The sequence below is a fragment of the Lepidochelys kempii genome, chromosome 5 (genome assembly GCF_965140265.1).
Source record: "Lepidochelys kempii isolate rLepKem1 chromosome 5, rLepKem1.hap2, whole genome shotgun sequence".
Classification (NCBI taxonomy): Eukaryota; Metazoa; Chordata; order Testudines; family Cheloniidae; genus Lepidochelys; species Lepidochelys kempii.
The window spans coordinates 69,647,309-69,668,598 of NC_133260.1; the positions used below are offsets into that span (position 1 = coordinate 69,647,309).

General features: G+C 43.3%; 1 protein-coding gene across 13 annotated transcripts in view; it reads left to right on the forward strand.

Moving 5' to 3' along the window:
• The window catches only part of FER (FER tyrosine kinase), a 429,890-nt gene that overhangs the window by 315,770 nt on the left and 92,830 nt on the right, over nt 1-21,290 (forward strand). For 12 of the 13 annotated variants that reach the window (XM_073344644.1, XM_073344641.1, XM_073344645.1 and 9 more), the window contains one exon: nt 16,618-16,741. In XM_073344644.1, coding sequence (XP_073200745.1) covers nt 16,618-16,741 — 124 coding nt within the window. Of the gene's footprint in view, nt 1-5,283; nt 5,340-16,617; nt 16,742-21,290 lie in introns of those variants that run through there. The other variant, XM_073344648.1, reaches the window with a different exon arrangement.

Below are 21,290 nucleotides of genomic sequence, written 5' to 3' on the forward strand. Positions count from 1 at the left end.
AGACCACTGGCCTGTCCCAAGAAATGCAGACCTCAATACAGGACCTCCAGTTTGATGGGAATGGACTCTTTGCAGAGCAGACGGATGGGATTCTGCGTGGTTTGAAGGCCACTTGAGCCACCTTTCACTAGCTCGGTATGCATACGCTGCAGTTTGCAAGGAAGCAGGTCTACACCACCACCACCACCAAGGCCTTGGCAGCCTCAACAGGGGTCTGCAAAGGGATAGAGACATGAGCTTTAGTCATCGCCGCCCTTTCTTCTCCCACTCACCCACACAGCCCGGTCTGGCAAAGCATCCAGGAGGCCAGAAGTGCTCGTTTGAGGATGTGCTCAAGAGAGATGCCTGATACACCTGGTTCTTTCCTTAACCGTCTCCATTCCTACCATTCAACCTGGTTCCTACCATTCAGTTCGGACCATTTGGTGCTAGAGATAGTATTTTGAGGCTATACTCTGCAATTCTTGGCCGCCCCTCCCTCGCACCCCCCTCTTTCCCATCCCTCTTTAGGGACCCTTTTCATGAGCAACTCCTTGTTCAGGAGATTGAGAACCTACTGCACCTGGGGGCGTTGGAGGAGTTCCCTCAGAACATGGAGGGAAAGGGGACCTACTACCACTAGTTCCTAATCCCGAAAGCAAAAGGGAGCCTAAGGCCTATTCTAGACCTGCAACACCTCAAGTCATTCATGAAGTTGAAGTTTCGCATGGTCTCCTTGGCCTCCGTCATCCTCTCTCTGGATCCGGGAGACTGGTACACCACCCTCAACCTAAAGGACGTTTATTTCCATATTTCAAGATCATAGATGTTTTCTCCGTTTCATACTGGGCAGGTGCCATTTTCAGTTCACGGCACTGCCCTTTGGCCTCTCATCAGCCCCAAGTGTCTTCACAAAATGTATGGAGACATCGAGGGGTCCAGGTCTTCCCGTATCTTGACAATTGGCTCATGAAGGGCAGATCTCTGGAACAAATGCGCCTTGATCTGGTGTGCTTCACCTGCCGTGACCTGGGCCTGTTGATAAATGACAAAAAATTCAACCTGAAGGCCTGTGCAACAAGTAAAGTGGGAGTGGTTCTTAACTCCACGTGGGCCAGACCCTTCCTCCCAGACGCGTGCTTGCAGGCCATGTTGGACCTGATCTCCCATGTGAAAAACCACCCACTCACCACGGCTCGCACCTGCCTCTGGTTGTTGGGCCACATGGTTGCATGTACGTACGTCATCAGTCATGCCCAGCTCCATCTCAGACTTCTGCAAGTGTGGCTGGCATGGGTTTACATTCCCAGCAGACACGACCTAGACTGGGTAGTCAGGGTGCCGGATCGCATCCGGTTCTCTCTGGATTGGTGGTTGGACCCTGGGTCGGTATTGGAGGACGTTGCTTTCACAGCCCTGTCCCCGTCTCTGACCCTCATCTCCGATGCTTTGGACCTCGGCTGGGGAGCACACCTGGGTGAGCTCAGCACACAGGGCTGCTGGTTGCGGGGGAATCTGGCCCTCCATTTGATTGTCAGGGAGCTCAGAGTGGTTCGCCTGGCCCGTCAGAATTTCTTGCCGTACCTGAAGGGCAAGGTGGTGCAGGTCCTGATGGACAATAATGCCGCGATATATTACATCAACAGGTAGGGCAGAGTCAGGTTGTTGGTCCTTTGCCAAGAAGCTCTCAGCCTTTGGGACTTTTGTGTGCGCCATGCCATTCATCTGGTAGCCGCACACCTGCCCGGGACCAGGAACGTATTAGTAGATCACTTCAGCAGGACCTTCTCATCTCACCACGAGTGGTCACTCCATCCACAGTCAGTCAGTGCAATCCCCCAGAGATGGGGGACTCCCCAGGTGGACCTGTTCACATCCAGGCAGAACAGGAAATGCCATGTGTTCTGTTCGATCTGGGGGATGGACAGGGGCTCCCTGTCAGCTGCGTTTCTCCTCCCATGGTCAGGGGCTCTGATGTATGCCTTCCCGCCAGTGCTGTTGATTCATACAGTTCTCATGAAGGTCAAAAGGACAGAGCAAAGGTTATTCTATAGGCAAGTAGAAAAGATTCACGTGCTGGACCTCGGAATGGTGCATCCGGGCCGAGCAGGCCTCGCTATAGGAGATCCTGGATTATCTTCTGCACCTCAAACTCCAGGGATGCGTCTGACAATTTTGTCCCTGTCATTGATCAGACATGGTCACTATTTCGGCTTTCCACCCTCCGTTCCAAAGCAAGTCAGTCTTCACTCACGACATGATGGCCCATTTTTTGGAAGGTCTGGATCATCTCTACCTGCAAATCCGGGATCCCGTCCCTCCCTGGGACTGAATCTTGTGCTGTTGAGGCTCATGGACATTTTTCCTTCCTTCGAGCCTCTGGCTTCTTGCTCTTTTCTGCTCCTCTCCTGGAAGTTTTCGTTCCTGGTTACAATAACGTTGGCCCACAGGGTATCTGAGATCAGGGCACTTACTTCAGAACTGCCCTATTTGGTATTCTATAAGGATAAAGTCCAGCTGTGACCACATCTGTTTCTGTCCAAGGCAGTTTCCCAGTTTCATACTTGCCAGGACATATACTTACCTGTCTTCTTTCCAAAGTCTCATATATCAGATGAGGAATGCAGGCTGCATGCCCTGGATGTCAGGAGGATGCTGACCTCCTACATAGATAGCACAAAGCTGTTCCGTAAGTTGATGCAGCTGTTCGTGGCGGTGGCAGACAGAATGAAATGTCAACCAATGTCTGCTCAAAGGATTTTGTCCTGGATCACTGCCTGCATCCACTACTGCTATGAGCTGGCAAGAGTGCCTCTGCCAGCAATTGTGACGACACACTCTGCTAGGGCACAAGCATCATCAGTGGCCTTACTGGCACAGGTACCAATCTAAGAGATCTGTAGGGCTGCTAGCTGGTCATCTGTCCACATGGTCTCGTCTCATTATGCACTTACCAGCAAGCTCAAGACAACACTGGCTTTGGCAGAGCAATGCTGCAATCTGCACGACCATGAACTCTGAGCCCACCTAGAGTGGAATCGACATGAGCAAGCACTCAAAGAAGAAAAAACAGTTACATACCTTTTCATAACTGTTGTTCTTTGAGATGTGTTGCTCATGTCCATTGCATTACTCACCCTCCTGCCCTCTAATTGAGTTGCAGGAGGGCAAGAAGGAACTGAGAGGGTGTAGGGCCGGCAGCACCTGATATACTGACACAAGAGCATGGCACTCAAGGGGGCGCCACAGCTTACCCTAAGGATACTACTAAGGCAAAAATCTCTGATGACCGCGCACATGGGTGCGCGCACACCTAAAATGGAATGGACATGAGCAACACATCTCGAAGAACAACAGTTACGAAAAGGTAGGTAACTACTTTTTTTAAATGTTGGGTTTAAATGGTGTTTGTACTTGTCCCAGCTATTGTGCTGGTTGAGTCACTTTCTTCATTCTAATCCAGTGAGAATGGTTGAGTTCTTCTTCGAGTGATGTCCCAGTGGGTGCTCCACTCCAGGTGCGAGTGCATCACTGTGCCTTTTCTCAGTGAGTTTTAATAGCAGTGCCCATACAGGTTGCACATGTGCAGTGCCTGCCTCATGGCACGGTTGGCACTTCATCTAGCCTACCCATGCAACCTGGATCCCTCAGTTCCTTCTCAACTGTCCCCGGCCTGAGATGGAGCTCCCAGCAGTCCCATTAAAAGCATTCATTTTGCTGCTGTGAGATAGTTAAGATAGCTTAGCCCTGGTCTACAGTATGAGTTTAGGTCATATTTAGCAGTGTTAGATAGATTTAACCCTGCTTCCATCCACACGACAAAGCCATTTTTGTCAACGTAAAGGGCTCTTAAAAATCTTTTTCTGTACTCCTCCCCGACGAGGGGACTAGCGCTGAAATCGACATCGCCGGGTCGAATTTGGGGTTGTATGGATGCCATTCAACAGTATCGGCCTCCGGGAGCTATCCCAGAGTGGTCCATTGTGACAACTCTGGACAGCACTTTCAACTCCGATGCACTAGCCAGGTACACAGAAAAAGCACCAGGAACTTTTGAATTTCATTTCCTGTTTGGCCAGTTTGGTGAGGTCATCAGCAGAGGTGATCATACAGAGCTCATCAGCACAGGTGACCATGCAGTCCCAGAATCTCAGAAGAGCTCCAGCATGGACCAAACGGGAGGTACCGGATCTGATCGCTGTATGGGGAGATGAATCCATGCTATCAGAACTCCATTCCAAAAGACGAAATGCCAAAATATTTGAAAAAATCTCCAAGGGCATGAAGGACAGAGGCTATAACAGGGACCCACAGCAGTGCCGCATGAAACTTAAGGAGCTCAGGCAAGCCTACCAAAAATCCAAAGAGGCAAATGGCTGCTCCGGGTCAGACCCCCAGACATGCTGCTTCTATGATGAGCTGCATGCAATTCTAGGTGGTGCCCGTACCACTACCCCATCCCTGTACGTGGACTCCTGCAAGGGGGGAGTCTCACGCAACAGGGATGAGGGTTTTGGGGACGAGCAAGTTGAGGAGGAGGAGGAGGAGGATGAAACCATTCTCCCCAACAGCTAGGAACTGTTTATCACCCTGGAGCCAGTACCCTCCCAACCCTCCCAAGGCGGGCTCCTGGAACTTGAAGGCAGAGAAGGCACCTCTGGTGAGTCTACCTTTGTAAACATAATACATGGTTTAAAAGCAAGTGTGTTTAATGATTAATTTGCCTTGAAGACTTGGAATGCATTCATGGCCAGTACAGCTACTGGAAAAGTCTGTTAAGTGTCTGGGGATGGAGCAGAAATCCTCCAGGGACATTATTAAGGGGACATTTAGAGGTGGCCATTCCTGTTGGGCTGTTTGCCTGTGGCTGAAAAGAAATCATCCCTGCTTTTAACCTCGGGGGGGGGCGGGGCGGGTGTGTTCACGCTGAGCTGTTCGCATGTGGCTGGCAGGGATCTTCCCTGATACTAGTCACGCAGTGGGAGGAGGGGTGAAGCGATCATCCCAGAGAATTGTGGGGGGTTGAGTTGTGTGAAACCATTCCCACATGTTATAAAGTTTGAAGAACCCGAAAGACTGTGGCTTATCATGGCTTCCTGCAAGCCGAATTCTGTTGCCCGGCCCTGCGTGTGTGATCTCTCACACCAAACCGGCAGGCCCTCAATATAAGAGGCAAAATGCGCCCTTGTACTGAAAGCACATGTGCTATGTAATGTTAACAGCTTGGTTCACTGTGAAAGAGTCTACCCGTTGTTCTCTAAAATGTCTTTTTAAATACTACTCTCCCTTTTTTTCCTCCCGCAGCTGCAAATGTTTCAACATTCCCCATATCATCTCCGTCCTAGAGGCTAGCGCAGATAAGAAGGTGAAAAAATGCGTTTGCAATAAAATGTTCTCTGAGCTCATGCAGTCCTCCCACACTGAAAGACCTCAGCAGAATGCGTAAAGGCAAACAATGGCAGAGTCCAAAGCAGAAAATGAACACAAGGGCAGGAGGGACGAGCAAGATGTGAGGTTGCGGTAGCAAGAGGAGAGGTGGTGGCAGCATAATGAGAGGAGGCAGGATGCAATGCTGAGGCTACTGGGGGATCAAACTGATATGTTCTGGCATCTGGTGGAGCTGCAGGCAGCAGAAGTGCAGACCGCCGCTGCAGCCCCTGTGTAACCGCCCGCCGTCCTCCCCAAGTTCCATAGCCTCCTCACCCAGATGCCCAAGAATGCAGGGCGGGGGAATCCGGACACCCAACCACTCCACCTCAGAGGACTGCCCAAGGAACAGAAGGCAGCAATAAATTTTGAAGTGCAGTGTGGCCTTGTCCTTCCCTCTTCCCCACATCCACCACCCCACCCGGTGCTTCCCTCCTCCCCCAACCCTCCTGGGCTACCTTGGCAGTTATCCCCTTATTTGTGTGATGAATTAATAAAGAATGCATGATTCTGAAACAACAATGACTTTATTGCCTCTGCAAGCGGTGATTGAATGGGGGAGGCCGATTGGCTTACAGAGAAGTAGAGTGAACCAAGGGGGCGGATTTTCAGCAAGGAGAAACAAGCAGAACTGTCACATCGTAGCCTGGCCAGTCATGAAACTGGTTTTCAAAGCTTCTCTGATGTGAGGCGCACCGTGCTGTGCTCTTCTAATCGCCCTGGTGTCTGGCTACGCATAATCAGCAGCCAGGCAATTTGCCTCAACCTCCCACCCCGCCATAAACGTCTCCCCCTTACCCTCACAGATATTGTGGAGCACACAGCAAGCAGCAATAAGAATGGGAATATTGGTTTCGCTGAGGTCTAACAGAGTCAGTAAACTGCCCCAGCGTGCTTTTAAACATCCAAAAGCACGTTCTACACCATTCTGCACTTGCTCAGCCTATAGTTGAACAGCTCCTTACTACTGTCTAGGGTGCCTGTGTATGGCTTCATGAGCCATGGCATTAAGGGGTTGAGCTTCAGGGTAGGGGAAAACAAGTCACAAAGTTCCATGAAAGTGCCTTTACGCATGTGAAAGTTTTGCAGCCACTGGGAATCATTTGAGACCCGCAACACTGTGCAGTCCCACCAGTCTGTGCTTCTTTCCCGGGCCCAGAATTGTCATTCCATGGCATGAGCCTGCCCCATTGCCACCAGGATGTCCAAATTGCCAGGGTCCGTACTTTGAGAGAAGTCTGTGTCCATGTCCTCGTCACCGCACTGCCGTCGCCTCCTCACCTGCTTTTGCAGGTTCTGGTTCTGCACATACTGCAGGATAATGCGCAAAGTGTTTACAATGCTCATAACTGCCGTGGTTATCTGAGTGGGCTCCAATGCTTGTCAAGGTATGGAGTCTGCAGGAGAGCAGAGTTGCAGCAGAAGCGGTGGAGGACGATGATAAGCATCGCGCACATTTCCCGAGGAAGAACACATGTATCTGGGAGCCCGTGGCAGACACCATAGAGAAATTTGCTATTGAGACATTAGCAGCAGAGCAGAGTTGCAATGGAAGCGGTGGATGACGACGGTTAGCAGTACTACTGCACCATCTGCTGAAAGCAGTATGGCATCCGCACGGAAAAAAGGCACAAAATGATTGTCTGCCATTGCTTTCACGGAGGGAGGGGTGACTGACGACATGTACCCAAAACCACCGCAACAATGTTTTTGCCCCATTAGGCATTGGGAGCTTAACCCAGAATTCCAATGGGCGGCGGAGACTGTGGGAACTGTGGGATAGCTACCCACAGTGCACCGCTCCATAATGCGATGCTAGCCACAGTAGTGAGGATGCACTCCGGCAAGTTAATGCGCTTAGTGTGGACATACGGTACTGACTGTATAAAATTGATTTCTAAAAATCGACTTCTATAATATTGACCAAATTTTGTAGTGTAGACATACCCTTAGATACTAACAAACTTTTCCAAAATAATAAATAAATAAATACATTATTTCCTCTCTTTTAGTACACTCAGGATTAGATATAAACCTAAAAAGAATGCCTGGTTCACCAGGATTTAAACGATTCACAACGTACAGAGAAGCAGTGCTGGTGTCAGATGGACACAATTTTTCCATTGCCTAGGGGAAGCACACGTTCCTCAGAAATGTGCCCATTGTAACCAACTGAAAGCCAAGGCGCACAGAGATAGAGACCTGAGACTGAAACTTATTTTGATGGAAAAATCGTTAAAACCAACATCCAACCGAGGGCAGGAAACCTCTTCCTGGCACAGATCGCCAGTCTCTTCTCCACCAAGATGCCCAAAGTCCCAAAAATCTGTGAGGAAACATGTCCTCTTCGCCTCATAGAGAGCAGACTACCAGAAAATGGTCTCTGATCAAATGGCTTTCATCGGTGCTGATCACAATGCAGCTCAGTACTTACGACACTCCAAGAACCTCCAGCACTGCCCATGCGTTGGCTGCTGCCAGAATGTGGTGTTCCAGTGCGGAGTTGAGTTGCTCTAAACCTCCCTCCTCCACCACAGCACCATAGACAGCGCTGGAGGAGACAGCACGGACAGCTGCTCCGCCAACTACGCCGCTGCCTAATATTGCTAGTGCAATGGCACTGACACAGACTGCACCAGCATTGGCTCTGTATGCTGCACCCTCGATACAATCGGCACCGCACTCTTCGGAACTGAAGTTCATGGCACCACACCGCTTTCTGCACCAGAAGGACCTGTTGGTCTCCTCAACTCCAGAGTCACCTCCTTTGGGCACCAATGGCTCACTGATGCCAGCGGTACCGAAGCAACCATTATCTCTGATAGCCCCCACTCTTAAGTGGTGAGGATGGCAAGGTTGAAGGGGTGTTCTCCCCTCACCATTTCTCTCCGATCAGAACACCTGTGGCAACTTGACCACTACGATCAAGGGCTACGTGTGCGCACGACATGCCACTATGTCATGGACCCCCAGGGGTGGGACCACCCATGGCCTTCCCTGGGCACTGGCCATATTGGGATCCATGGGGATCTTACAGAAGACACTAAGCAGACTCCCCAGCCCTTGTAGGTAAGACTCTAGATACCCATTTCCACCCTCGGAGACTGTAACTACTGAGACAGGAGAAGAACCCATGGCAGAACAGGAAGAGGGCATTGCTCTTGGTAACTCGCCAAACAACATTAATTCATTCTCCTCACTAGATAAGGCAGTAATGCCCCCACCCTAAACCACCACTGATAACTTCAACCACTTCCGGGACTTATTCAGAAGGGTGACTGATAAGCTCAAAATTCTTCTGAAAAAAGTATTAGAAACTCAACATGAATTACTGGACATCTTAGAGACATCTTCCTCACCCAAGATAGCATTGCCAATTAATAGGGTGGTAATGGAACCCGCTAAAACGGTATGGCAAACTCCAGCCACCATATCTCCTACCTGCAAAAGAGCAGACAAAAAATACTACTTTCCCTTTAAAGGGACCCCTCTCACAAACATCTGCTTCGACAAGAGGTAGATCACTTCCTCTGACTAGGGGCAGTGAAAGCAGTTCCCATCCAATGTAGGGGGAGGTGTTTCTGTTCCCACTATTTTTTAAAACAGAAGAAAAATGGGGGGTGGCAACCAATCTTGTATCTCAGACAACTGAACAAGTTCATGAGAAAACAAAGGTTCAAAATGGTCACATTAACAACAATAATACCAACACTGGAACGGGGGACTGGTTTTCAGCCCTCGACCTGCAGGACACTTATTTTCATATTACAATACATCCTGCCCACAGGTGGTTCCTGAGATTTACCTTAGACAAAGACCACTATGAATACAAGGTTCTACCTCTTGACCTATCAATGCACCTCGAATTTTTTCAAAAATTCTCGTGGTAGTAGTGGCGCACCTGAGAAAACAAGAGATAGTATTCTCTTACCTGGACAACTGTCTTCTGAAGTCACACACTCGATTAGACACCTTCCAGGCTACCCAACTGACAATAAACTTCTTTCAGAGTCTGGGTCTACAAATAACAAAAAACAGTCAACAGTAGAACCAGTTCAACAATTAGAATTCATCGGGGCCTACCTTGACTCAGTGATAGCAAAAGCATCACAACCACAAAACAGATTCGACACAATAAATGCTCTCATATCCACAGTAAGGAACAGCCCACAGATTGTAGCCCGCCCATGTCTCCAATTTCTGGGCCACATGGCAGCATGCACATTTGTGGTGAAACATGCACGTTTACATATGCGCTGCCTGCAGGGATGGCTAGGAACTGTCTACATACCAAACAAACATGGATTAAACAGACAATTAACGATGCCACCCAAAGTCAAGAAATCGGTAACATGGTGGACTCAACCACACAACGTGCTTGGGGATCCCATTCATACAGGATCCTCCATCACTGATTATCACAACGGATGCCTCCCTCATAGGGTGGGGAGCACACATGCAACACCGCACACTTCAGGGGCTACAGTCCCAGTCAAGACAAGACTACACATAAATCTGCTAGAACTCTGTGCTGTCCGCAAAGCCTGCCTTCACTTCATACCGTTCATAAGGAATCAGAACATAAGGGTAATGACCGACAACATTGCTTACATCTTCTACATAAACAGGCCAGGGGAGGCCCCGATCACACTCATGTGCACTGAGGCTATGAGACTCTGGAGCTGGTGCATCCAATACAATATTCACATCTCTGCCTCTCACCTATCTGATATCAGAACACCTTGGCAGATGAGCTCAGGCAATTTCCCTACGATCGTGAGTGGGGGATGAACGATGAGCACATATTCCAAAAATAGAGTCACCCGGAGATAGACCTATTCGCGACGGCCCAGAACAGCAAATGCCCAAGATTCTTCTTGAGAGCAGGTCTGGGAACACAATCAATGGGGGATGCATTTCTAATAGGACACATCTCTCCTGTATGCATTCCCACCCATGCCATTACTATTCAGAGTAATACAGAAAATAAGGACCGACAAAACAAGGGTCATCCTAATAGCCCTCACATGGCCAAGAAAAGTGTGGTATCCATCCATAACACATGTGCTCCAATCACTCTCCCACGTTGGATGGACCTGTTAACACAATGCGAGGCTCAGGTTCATCATCCGAAGATAGAGATGCTACATCTGAAAGCATAGCTTCTCTATGATTCTTTAATGATGAACGAGGTTGCTCAGAACAGGTCAAACAAGTGCTGCTCCACAGTAGAAAATATACTACATGTGAGACCGACCTACAAAAATGGAAGAGATTTACTGAATGTTGCACCACTAAGCAAATCGCTGTGGTATCGGCACCCCATGCCACTTCTATTAGATTACACTCTTGAATTAAAACATTCCGTCCTGTGTCTCAGTTCAACAAAAGTATGGCTAGTGGCTATTGATGGCTTTCACCAACAAATTAACGACACCACAATATTTGCTCACCCAATCACTAAAAGATTTCTCAAGGGCATTCAAACCGTCTTTCCAGAAGTAAGACTTCCCACACAGCCATGAGACCTAAACTTGGTCTTAATGGGTCTCACCTGAAAACTGTTCGAACCCCATGCGACCTGTTCCCTACTACACCTATCCATGAAGGTTGTATTTCTAAAAGGAGTCACATCAGCTTGACACGTGGGAGAAATCGGGGCTCTCATGGCAGACTCCCCATACACAATCTTTTTTAAAGATGAAGTTACATAAAGGACCCATCCTAAATTCCTCCCCAAGATACCCTCGTCCTTCCATATTATCAACCAATACATCTTCCAGCATTGTTTCCCAAACCACATGAGAACGCACTTGAAGCTACAGTGCACACCCTAGACGTTAGACGAGCATTAGCGTTCTATTTGGAGAGAGCCAAACTATTTAGAGCGTCACCGAAACTATTCATATCCATCACAGAATGGTCCAAAGGTGCTGCCATATCTACACAGAGGCTCTCCAAATGGGATCTGGATGTATTCACCTATGCTAAAGGGCATACAATCTCCAGTAGGCATCAGAACGCACTCTACCAGATCAATATCATCGTCAGCAGTTCTAAACAATGTCCCCCTCATAGACATATGAAAAGCTGCCACCGTGGCGTCTGAACACACCTTTGCTAAACATTATGCAGTCACATAAGCCCGTTGTCAACTGTGCCCACATATCTATTCAGGGGACACCATCACAGGGCCTAATAACATCAGCCACACTATCAAAGGCTCGTTCACCTGCACATCCACCAATGTGATATATGCCATCATGTGCCAGCAATGTCCCTCTGCCTTGTACATTGTTCAAACTGGACAGTCTCTACGTAAAAGAATAAATGGACACAAATCAGATGTCAAGAATTATAACATTCAAAAACCAGTCAGAGAACACTTCAATCTCTCTGGTCACTCGATTTCTGATCTCAAAGTGACTATCCTTTAACAAAAAAACTTCGAAAACAGACTCCAATGAGAGACTGCTGAATTGGAATTAATTTGCAAATTGGATACAATTAACTTAGGCTTGAATAGAGACTGGGAATGGTTGAGTCATATTCCCCCCCACCCCTCCGTTCCTCAGACGTTCTTGTTAAACCCTGGATTTGTGCTGGAAATGGCCCACCTTGATTATCATACACATTGTAAGGAGAGTGATCACTTTAGATAAGCTATTACCAGCAGGAGAGTAGGGTGTGGGGGGGGAGAGAAAACCTTTTGTAGTGATAAACACCCATTTTTTCTTGGTTTGTGTGTATAAAAACATCTTCAGTATGCATTCAATGAAGTGAGCTGTAGCTCACGAAAGCTTATTCTCAATAAATTGGTTAGTCTCTAAGGTACCACAAGTACTCCTTTTCTTTTTGCGAATACAGACTAACACGGCTGTTACTCTGAAACCTGACATAAGGCTTAGAGGCAGATACACGGCTGGGCCGAGATTTGTTATCTTCGCTCAAAACCTACCGACTCTGAAATCCCTCCCACTCTACAGTCACCTGGAGTGGAGCACCCACAGGGACATCATTTGAAGAAGAGAAGGTTACTCACCTTGTGCAGTACCTGGCGTTCTTTGAAATGTGTGTCCCTTTGAGTTCTCCATTATCCACCCTACTCCCCTCTACTTCGGAGTTCAAATGGTAGATTCTGCGGTAGAGAAGGAACTGAGGGGTACATGTTGCGCACATACTAGATGAAGCGCCAGCGGCGCGTCAAAGCAGGCACCACACATGCGTGACCCGGATGGGCACTGCTACTAAAATTCTCTGAGCAAAGGCACAAGGATGCCCCAACACCTGGAGTAGAGTACCCACAGGGGGGCACATCTCGAAGAACCTCACTTACTGCACAAAGTGAGTAACCTTCTCTTCAGCATACTGTGTTTCAGAGCACCTTGCTGGGGTTGAAAGACCGACTTTAGAAATTTGCTTTTACTTGGTGCCAGAGAAACTGTTCGTAAAGAGGTCTTGTTGATTGTGCAGAATACATTCAATTTTGGAATCTGATTTTTTTAAAATATCTCCAAGTTTCTTCCTTGTAAATACCTCCAAAAATTCTGGTTACTAATGCAATGATGACCTTGACAATGCTGATTAAAATATTTAATAGCTGTAAAGTAAACAGTATTTTGAGGTAGTTTCCTAAAAAAGACTCTAAGGAATCTAAAGTTGTGGCTTATTAATGGGGAAATTCTGCAGAACACTGTAGCTTATATTTTTAGACATGTCATCTGCCAGTGTGGAAAGAGAAGTGTTCTGGCCTTGATTTATAATTCCCAATTGTGTGTACAGTTTTGGCTAGCTTTTCTTTTTCTTCAGATGAATATCTTATTATTATTATTTACTTTTGACATCTAATTATCTTTAGTAGCTTGTTACAGGAGGTAGCAGAGTTTTGTTCCATATCAATTGTGGAGAACAATAACTCACTTGTATGGGTAATTTTTGTATTCGTTTTGATCTATACAGATCTTTTCATGCATTATTCGCCCCCTCCCCCCTTTTTTTTTTGGATCTTTCAACTCTTGTTCACATTTATATTTGAGCTTATTCATAATTAGAAACATATTTGACGTTCACTTATGTCTCTCCCACTGCTAATTTTGAATGTTCAGTTTTGAAATCTTTGTGATTTGTGCAGGTTCCCCCCCCCCCTTCTGCCTTGGTCTTTTCATCCTTTCTGCTGCAGTGAAGTTTAGTCCCTGCTGTTTATTAGACCCAGCAGGATTGGGGGTTAAAATAGCAGATACTGCGTTGTCCACTTCATCTAGATAATCCTGTTGTTTCTTAACAAGGCTCTTAGGGCAATCATATACAAGGAGTTCCCCTTAAAAGCTAATCTGAGCTAGAAAATTTATTTTGAGCAATATAAAAGAAGACTCTGATTGTGGCACACTCCATATTTTATCCTGAGTTAATTTTTCATGGAAGGAATATGCCAATTGCTTTGTTGGAGTTCCCAGAAGAGATTTTGAATCCTTGCGATATGCAGTGCTAACTCAATTATTGAATTCTTGCTTTCTTGAGCTTCATCCTATTTTAGTAATACAAATAACACATATGATTATTGTTTCCTATTGAATAGTTTCCTCTTTAGACTCTTGTACTTTGGTCACCTTCTCCGACCTGCATAGACGTTTCTCTTCTGTGTCTGTTCTTTTGTCATTTTCTCCTATATATATTTAATTCTTGGCCTGCATGAGTCATTTGTTGGTGAATACTGGACTTTTGTTGTTTGTTTTTAACAAAACTGTGAACTAAACTGCTTTGGTTGTTTTCTTGTTCCTTTTCAAGTAGTGGACATTTTTTCAAACACAGATAAGTGCACAACTACACCCACAATGATTTTGTTGATTATAATCCAATTTCTAATTTAGTTTTCTCAAAGGGGCTGGAGAAGAAAGTTGCACTGCCAAAATATAGTAGCATTTTATTATTACTTTTATCTTTGTACAGTATCCAAAAGTGTTCATGACGCTTTACAGAATAAAAGCCACAGTACCTACCAGAAGGGTTTGCAATCTAATTTTAGAGATGCCTCATTAGAGAGACAACCAAAAGGGGGGACAATAAGGGAAAGGGAGGATGAAGATTACAATAATGAGGTAATTATTAACATTGAAATGTCAGCTGTGGCCAGAGTCTGTAACTATCATCTTCTCACTGTATATTTTTCTCACATTTCACACTTACTGTACTACTTTTAAATCTCTGTGCAGCTAGCTTCTATAAGCAATTTCAGTTAGAGTTTCATCAGTTTGTTCGGAAAGGTCCACTGGAGTGGTTTATATCCTGTTTTTCTAAACATATTTAATTTAATTAATATGTTCTATTGAATCAATTTTTGGATAGTATTGAGATTCTCTAAGTGCTCCAATTTAGCTTGTTTAATATTTACATTTTGGCTGACTCAGTTTTTAGGTTTATCGTATCTTAGTGCAGTTAAGTGAAATATTTGGATCTTTTCAGAGACTGAACATTAGCTGATGGCTTTCACCTGTGAATTTATAAATGTCAACGAATTCCCCCCAGATTAAACACTGATCGAACTGAAATTCCCAAAATGATTGCTACATTTTATACCATCTATAATTTTGCATCTTGAGGGGTCCCCCATATGTGTGTGTTTCTTCAGACGCTTGAATTGTGGGGTAACCATGTTGGAACACAATAAAAACATCATTAAATATTATTTTCATCATTTTAGGACTGTTACTGGAGTGTGCCCGTTTCTCTCCAAAGTTTATTTGGCAACATTAATTCCTTTTTCAAGAACAGCAAAGCTCAAACTTGTGCCATGGTTTTCTGGACTTTTTTAAACTGACCAGATGTTTTCAGCTTATTGAGACTTCAGCAGTTAGGGCCTTCACTGGGACCACGTCAGTCCAGAACACTACTCTTGTCATAGAGACCATATGTAGGCTTCCTGTAGTGTCCTGTGCCTTTTTTTCCTGAGAACTGTTTAAATAATAAAAGATACATAAAGGATGATAAAATATTATTCACCTTCTCTTGTCACATTCGCCTGACACAAAAAAGTTAATCAGAAATCATATTAAAGGAAAACATATTTGTTTCCAAAATATTTGCGGTGCCCCGTGGATAATCAAAGGGGGTAAAGCAGCAGAGTTTTAGCTGTAGGTTAAGCTTCCTGGAAGCTTTCATTAAGGAACCAACTCAATAAGCCATCACCTCTAGAGTTTTTGTATCGAAAGGAGCACAAATTCTTGGTAAAGTGGGTAAAAAAGTGCAGGAGTTGACAATTAAGATGCTAATTCCTTTAACAAACACTCCAGCTTAATATTTGAGAGCCATAGAGCTAGAAGGAGAAAATGTCTGCTGTTAATAAAACCCTTCTCTAATAACCCCTCAGTTTATCTCTTATAATGTGAAATATAAATAGATATTTCCTTCTAAGAAAATCCCTGCTGAAACTTTTAACATATGGTAATGCCTCTTTTCAGTGCCAAGAAAGTATATGAAAACTGTCATGGGGCATTAGTTGAGAGAGGATCACCAGAATCAGTTCAGTACACAGTAAAATGGAATGAAGGCTAGAGAAATGGCTCTCTATATAATAACATGTAAATCTTTAGACTTGAAAAAGCTATACTATGACTTCTGGCACTGCCTGCTGCAATGAGGCATATTTTATACTTTAATTCAGGTTTCTAACCATCAGCGTGTAGCGGTGCATGGCTTCCCGTAATCTTTCTCCCTTGTTTACTTTTGCCCTAATCATCAATCGCAGAGACATTACTTAACTGTTATAAATCTGCAAATACAAACTCGTCATCTATTGCAATATTCAGTTTTAAATAGACCATTGCAGCTGAAAGATATGATTAAAGCGACTTTTTATCACAACCTATTATCCATAGATTCTTTACTCCATAAGTCATAGTTATGCAAATATATATTGAATATACATAGAGAAATATGATGTACAGTGTGGTAAAAATATGGACTTGATTAATTTTTTTCATTCTTTATACAGCTTTCACCTGGAAGCAATTAGAGCAATATTCAGGGCAGCTTAAGGAGGCTACATACTGGTGGGAATGTATTCTTTCCATTTTCTTTTTTATCTTAGCCTCATACAAATTGGTTGACAAGCATGGCTGATAGTATAATACTTTTTGTTCAGTCAAGCGTCACTAATAAGAGAGAAATGTGAGCATCATTGCTGTCATCTCATTGTCCATCTGTCTATTTCTCTAGGAGGCGATTTCCTCTCCTTTTTAAGAAAGAAGAAGGATGAGCTAAAAACCAAACAGTTAGTGAAATTTTCATTAGATGCTGCTGCTGGTATGGCGTATCTCGAATCTAAAAACTGTATACACAGGTAAGGAAGATATTTATTTTCCATACTACAGTTTTGGCCACTTTAATGGCTAGATAATAGAGTAAACGTGTAGTGCTTAATATAAACTGGATGGATCTTTAAACTGTAAAACGGGCTACATTTTTTTAAAAGATCTGATTCTGTGTCTATGATTTGAATTCAATTATTAGTAACTCTGGTTCCAAGCTATTCTGTTGTTCAACCATTAAGACAGGAAAGACAAGTTAAACATGCAATGAATGTCTCACTGAGAGAGAATCTGAGTCAAGAAGAACATGGCTGATATGGCAGGAAAAGATTATGGCACAATTAAAGAAACTAATTAACCAGCTAGAGTCATGTCTGAAGCTAAGAGAAACATGCATAGCCAGAAGAAACATGTTAATATGCTGACATTTCCCATTTTAGGGAAACTCATTGATATATAAAATCATGGAGATGGGCTAACAGCAGAAGTTGTATACAGCAGAAGTTCTGTGCATCAGAACAGTATTAATTGTTCACTCATGCCAACTTTCCAAACAGTCCCTAATATACTTTCTAGTAAAATATTTGCCATTTTTCCCAACTCAGTCCCACTGTGGAGCTTTCTGTATTTCAATGGAAATTAGAGAGTTTACCCCCATATTTGTGTTCCCAAATATCCCAATGTGTAGCTTTTTAGTATGGCATATATGAATCACTATGAGGGTGGAAGATGACAGGAACATCATGGAGAAAAGATTTTCTTTGCAATGTTGATATGGCTTAAACTACAGTTTAAAAAAAAAGTTTTCAACTAAGATTTGGGCTGCTTGACCTATTTTAATGGTCTAATTTCATACCTAGTACAACTCCACTGAAGTCAGATTTTTAGAGACCTGATTGATATTTCCCTTACTTACTTCAGGTATGAATTTGTCCCACTGTCAGATAGGTCAAGTTAAATGTTTATCTTATTCTGGATTACAGGAATGTTTTATAAATTCTAAAAAATGTAGTTAGAAAAAAATCCACCATATACTTCACAAAATTCTGTAAGCGTTATTAATGTTGACATTATTAATGTAGATGTCCCCATATTTTGTGCTTTACTTTATATCCACTTGAGGAATTACTATTAGCTATCAAACTCTGTGCCCAAAATTGTACTAACATTATCAATGATGCACAGATGAATTAACAAAACACTAATGATAGCTTGTGCTACATAAGAAACAGAGAAACAAAAAAAAAGTCTAAATGTAAAGTATCCAACACTGAAAATCTTAGGGAGGTATTACAAACAATATGGGAAAACAACAGGATTCAAAACCCAGCATTCTAACGCATTAAAATGCATCCAAGTGTGGTATTTTCATTTCAGAAAATATAACCAAAATTTAAATCAAAGCAAAATCATAAAATTGAAGTGCTTTTAAATGTCCTTATAAATTTGTATCCCTTAATTTTGTTCCTGGGCCTACTCACTGTTAGCTGAAAAGTGCCTGCTCAGATCTTCAGGATTTCCAGAAAATAAAAAAGGGGAAAAATAAATAACTAAATGGTATTTTGTAGCTTTGTAAGCAACTTGTGTTCTCTAATGCTGGTTATTGAAAAAAGAGCAAAGCAATTTTTCATTACATAAAAACATGACAGCTGCAAAATGCAAACAAATAATTGCAGAAAGAAATGGTTTACTTTTGGAGATGTGCCCCGTCCTTTTCTTCAAACTCTGGTGAAAGATTTCCTGGATCATTCAGCTTAATTGGAACCATTGCTATTTGCTGTACATCCGGGGGTTGCCTTTTGTTATCTGTGAAAGGGAGACTGGGCTTTTTCAGATGCAATCATATACCATTGTATTTTGGGGGATACAATTTCATTTACAGTGAATTTTTTAAACCTGTATACTCATTCAATTGTTCTTATATTACCTGCTTAGTATTTCTTCTTACTTGGTGCCACTCTACATGTTATCTCCCAAATCAGACTAATTTTGTGGCCAGGTGGTCTTAGGGTTGATCTTCTAGTGGTTTTAATTAGATGATTTGCAGTAGCATTTGTTTAATTTTTGTAATTGTTCATTATCTTTTTCTTGAACCCGTATTTTTGGGAAGCTTTTTGAAAAGTATATATATGGATACAGACTGGCTCACAGTCTACATTGTATAGAGAGAGAGGGCGGTATGAGGGATATAAAGTTTTGATTGTCACGAGTTTGGGATGCATGTATTAATCAGCAGTGGCAAAGCTATGAGTTATGCAGGTCTTCTCAAACAAGGGTGATAAAAACTTTGTAATACATTGCATCATCTCACATTTTGTTAATGCCAGAGATTAGTGAAATTTTGTTCGCTTTGTACTATTTTTAGTTTCCCTTTGCTTTTGTCACATTAGTTACTATGGAAACAATGATTTATTAGTGTGGGTGGAGCTTTGCGGCATCCATATGTTTAAAATATGTTCAATTTAGACAGTAGTTAGAAATGGTTTGTGAAATACAGAAATCTGTGCTGGATCACACACAGTATGTGGTATCTGTGCACGGGGAGGGTGGATGTGTGAATTTCCTATTTCATAATTGGTCATTCTTTAACTTCAGAATTCCCACATTATTTGATTGACAAAAACAGAATGGTTTATTAAAAGGATATAGTGTCTATATTCTTTTCCTGTAAACACACGGTGAAGAAAATAACTACAGTTTTATAATTTAATCAAGCAATTAAATTAGCTATTCAACACTACTGGTATGAAATATGGAGGACAGTAAACTTTATATCAAAAAGCTATATATTTCAGCTTTCATAATATTTTAGTAGTACTTTATTATACTATGTTCTGAGCTCTTAGCAAAATATCTGACTAGATGGTGGCACATAATGTGAATGTATTAGGGTCTGTGAGTTGATGATGCTGAATTTGGCAGATAATCAGAGGATGAAAAATTGTGGATCAGGGCCTCAAATATATATATATTTAGTGGTTTCAGTGTACATTTTTAGGTATTATATAGCTACTTTTTTCTCCGTGTTAGCATAGCTCAGGAACTAGTATGGCCTGAAAGACAGATTATCAGATTTGTATATATGTTTACTAAAGACTAAATTTGTGTCATTTAGTCACAATCTGAAGCAAGGGGGATGGTGAAGAACCCAAACTGTTCCAGTGGGGAGCTCTGGAGAGATTCAACTTCATTGAGCCACTGTATCTCCCTGTACTCCTTAGTTGAACTGTGGTGGCAGTGGAGTAATTTACAGCATCTTTTTGTGAGGCACATCATAACCTGAATGCATGTGTGTGCATACACACCTATGCCATGCAGCCTGCCATCTTTGTTAGCTGGTGTGTATGTGTGGCAGAGCCATGGCTCCATCTACTCTCCTCCTGGTTAAAGCCCCTGTGATTGCAGTCCTTGTGTTTCTCCGAACACCAAGGATGCATGCGTGCCCTTATGTGGGCTGTACAAAGAATATGGGAGATCTTGTACCTTCCTACTGTCCTGCGTTACTATAAAACAAGGACATAGTTTCGTGTTAGGTAAGTTGATTGCTGAGAAATGTTTTATTGTAATGGCGAAACTAAATTAATTGTATGATCAGGCATTGGCCTTATGAAAAATAACAAGAATTTGAGAAAATACATGGGATTGAAAATTAATCTGCTAGGTTAAAAAAAAAAGGGAGGGAGTTGGGGGGGGAAACTAGCTATAGATAAAAATGGATCTGACAGCAGAATATCTTCTATTTTGTTTAAAATATACTGCAGAATGGTTTATTATTACTGCTTTCGTCAAAAAATAAAAATAACATATAATTCAGAACAGTTTCTATTCTGTGGATTGCAACAAAAAAGGAAAATATTCTGCTCCCATACTCTGCTCTTTCTGCGGTGCTGTTTTTCTCTGTGTATTATGCTAAAGATCTTCTCAAGGCCCTAGCATATTTTTTCAGTTACTGTATTTATTTTGCTATTCTTTTGAGACTGTGCGTTTGAGTTTTTATTATGAAACTGAAGATTGCTCAGCATCTGAGTCTACACTACCATTAACATACTACTGTTGGAGTAATTATACCAGTGGTGGGCAACCCGCAGGCCGCATGCAGCCCATCAGGGTAATCTGATTGCGGACCGCAAGACATTTTGCTGATGTTGACCGTCTGGAGGCACTGCCCCCTGCAGCTCCCAGTGGCCGCGGTTTGCGGTCAACATGAGCAAAACGTCTCGCAGCCCACAATCAGATTACTCTGATGGGCTGCAGGTTGCCCACCACTGAACTATATTGTCTGTTCCTGGAATTTAGCCGGTTAGGAGCTTATATTTAAAAGTTATTTATCTTGTTGTATGAAACTCACTGTTTGATTCATATGTTTGCATGGTCATTTAACAGTTTGGTTAGTGCAATAGCAGCCCAGCCATTGTTTTATGTTTTCCTGTTGTGCTCCTGTGTATTTCGTAGTGAGTGTGTATGTGTGTAGATTAAGTGGGCTAGGATTAGAATGCTTAATGCATATGAGTGATAGTTTAATTCATATGCTGAGCTCATCTAAATTCCAAAGATCTGAAGTTTTCGGATCTTGAACCAGAA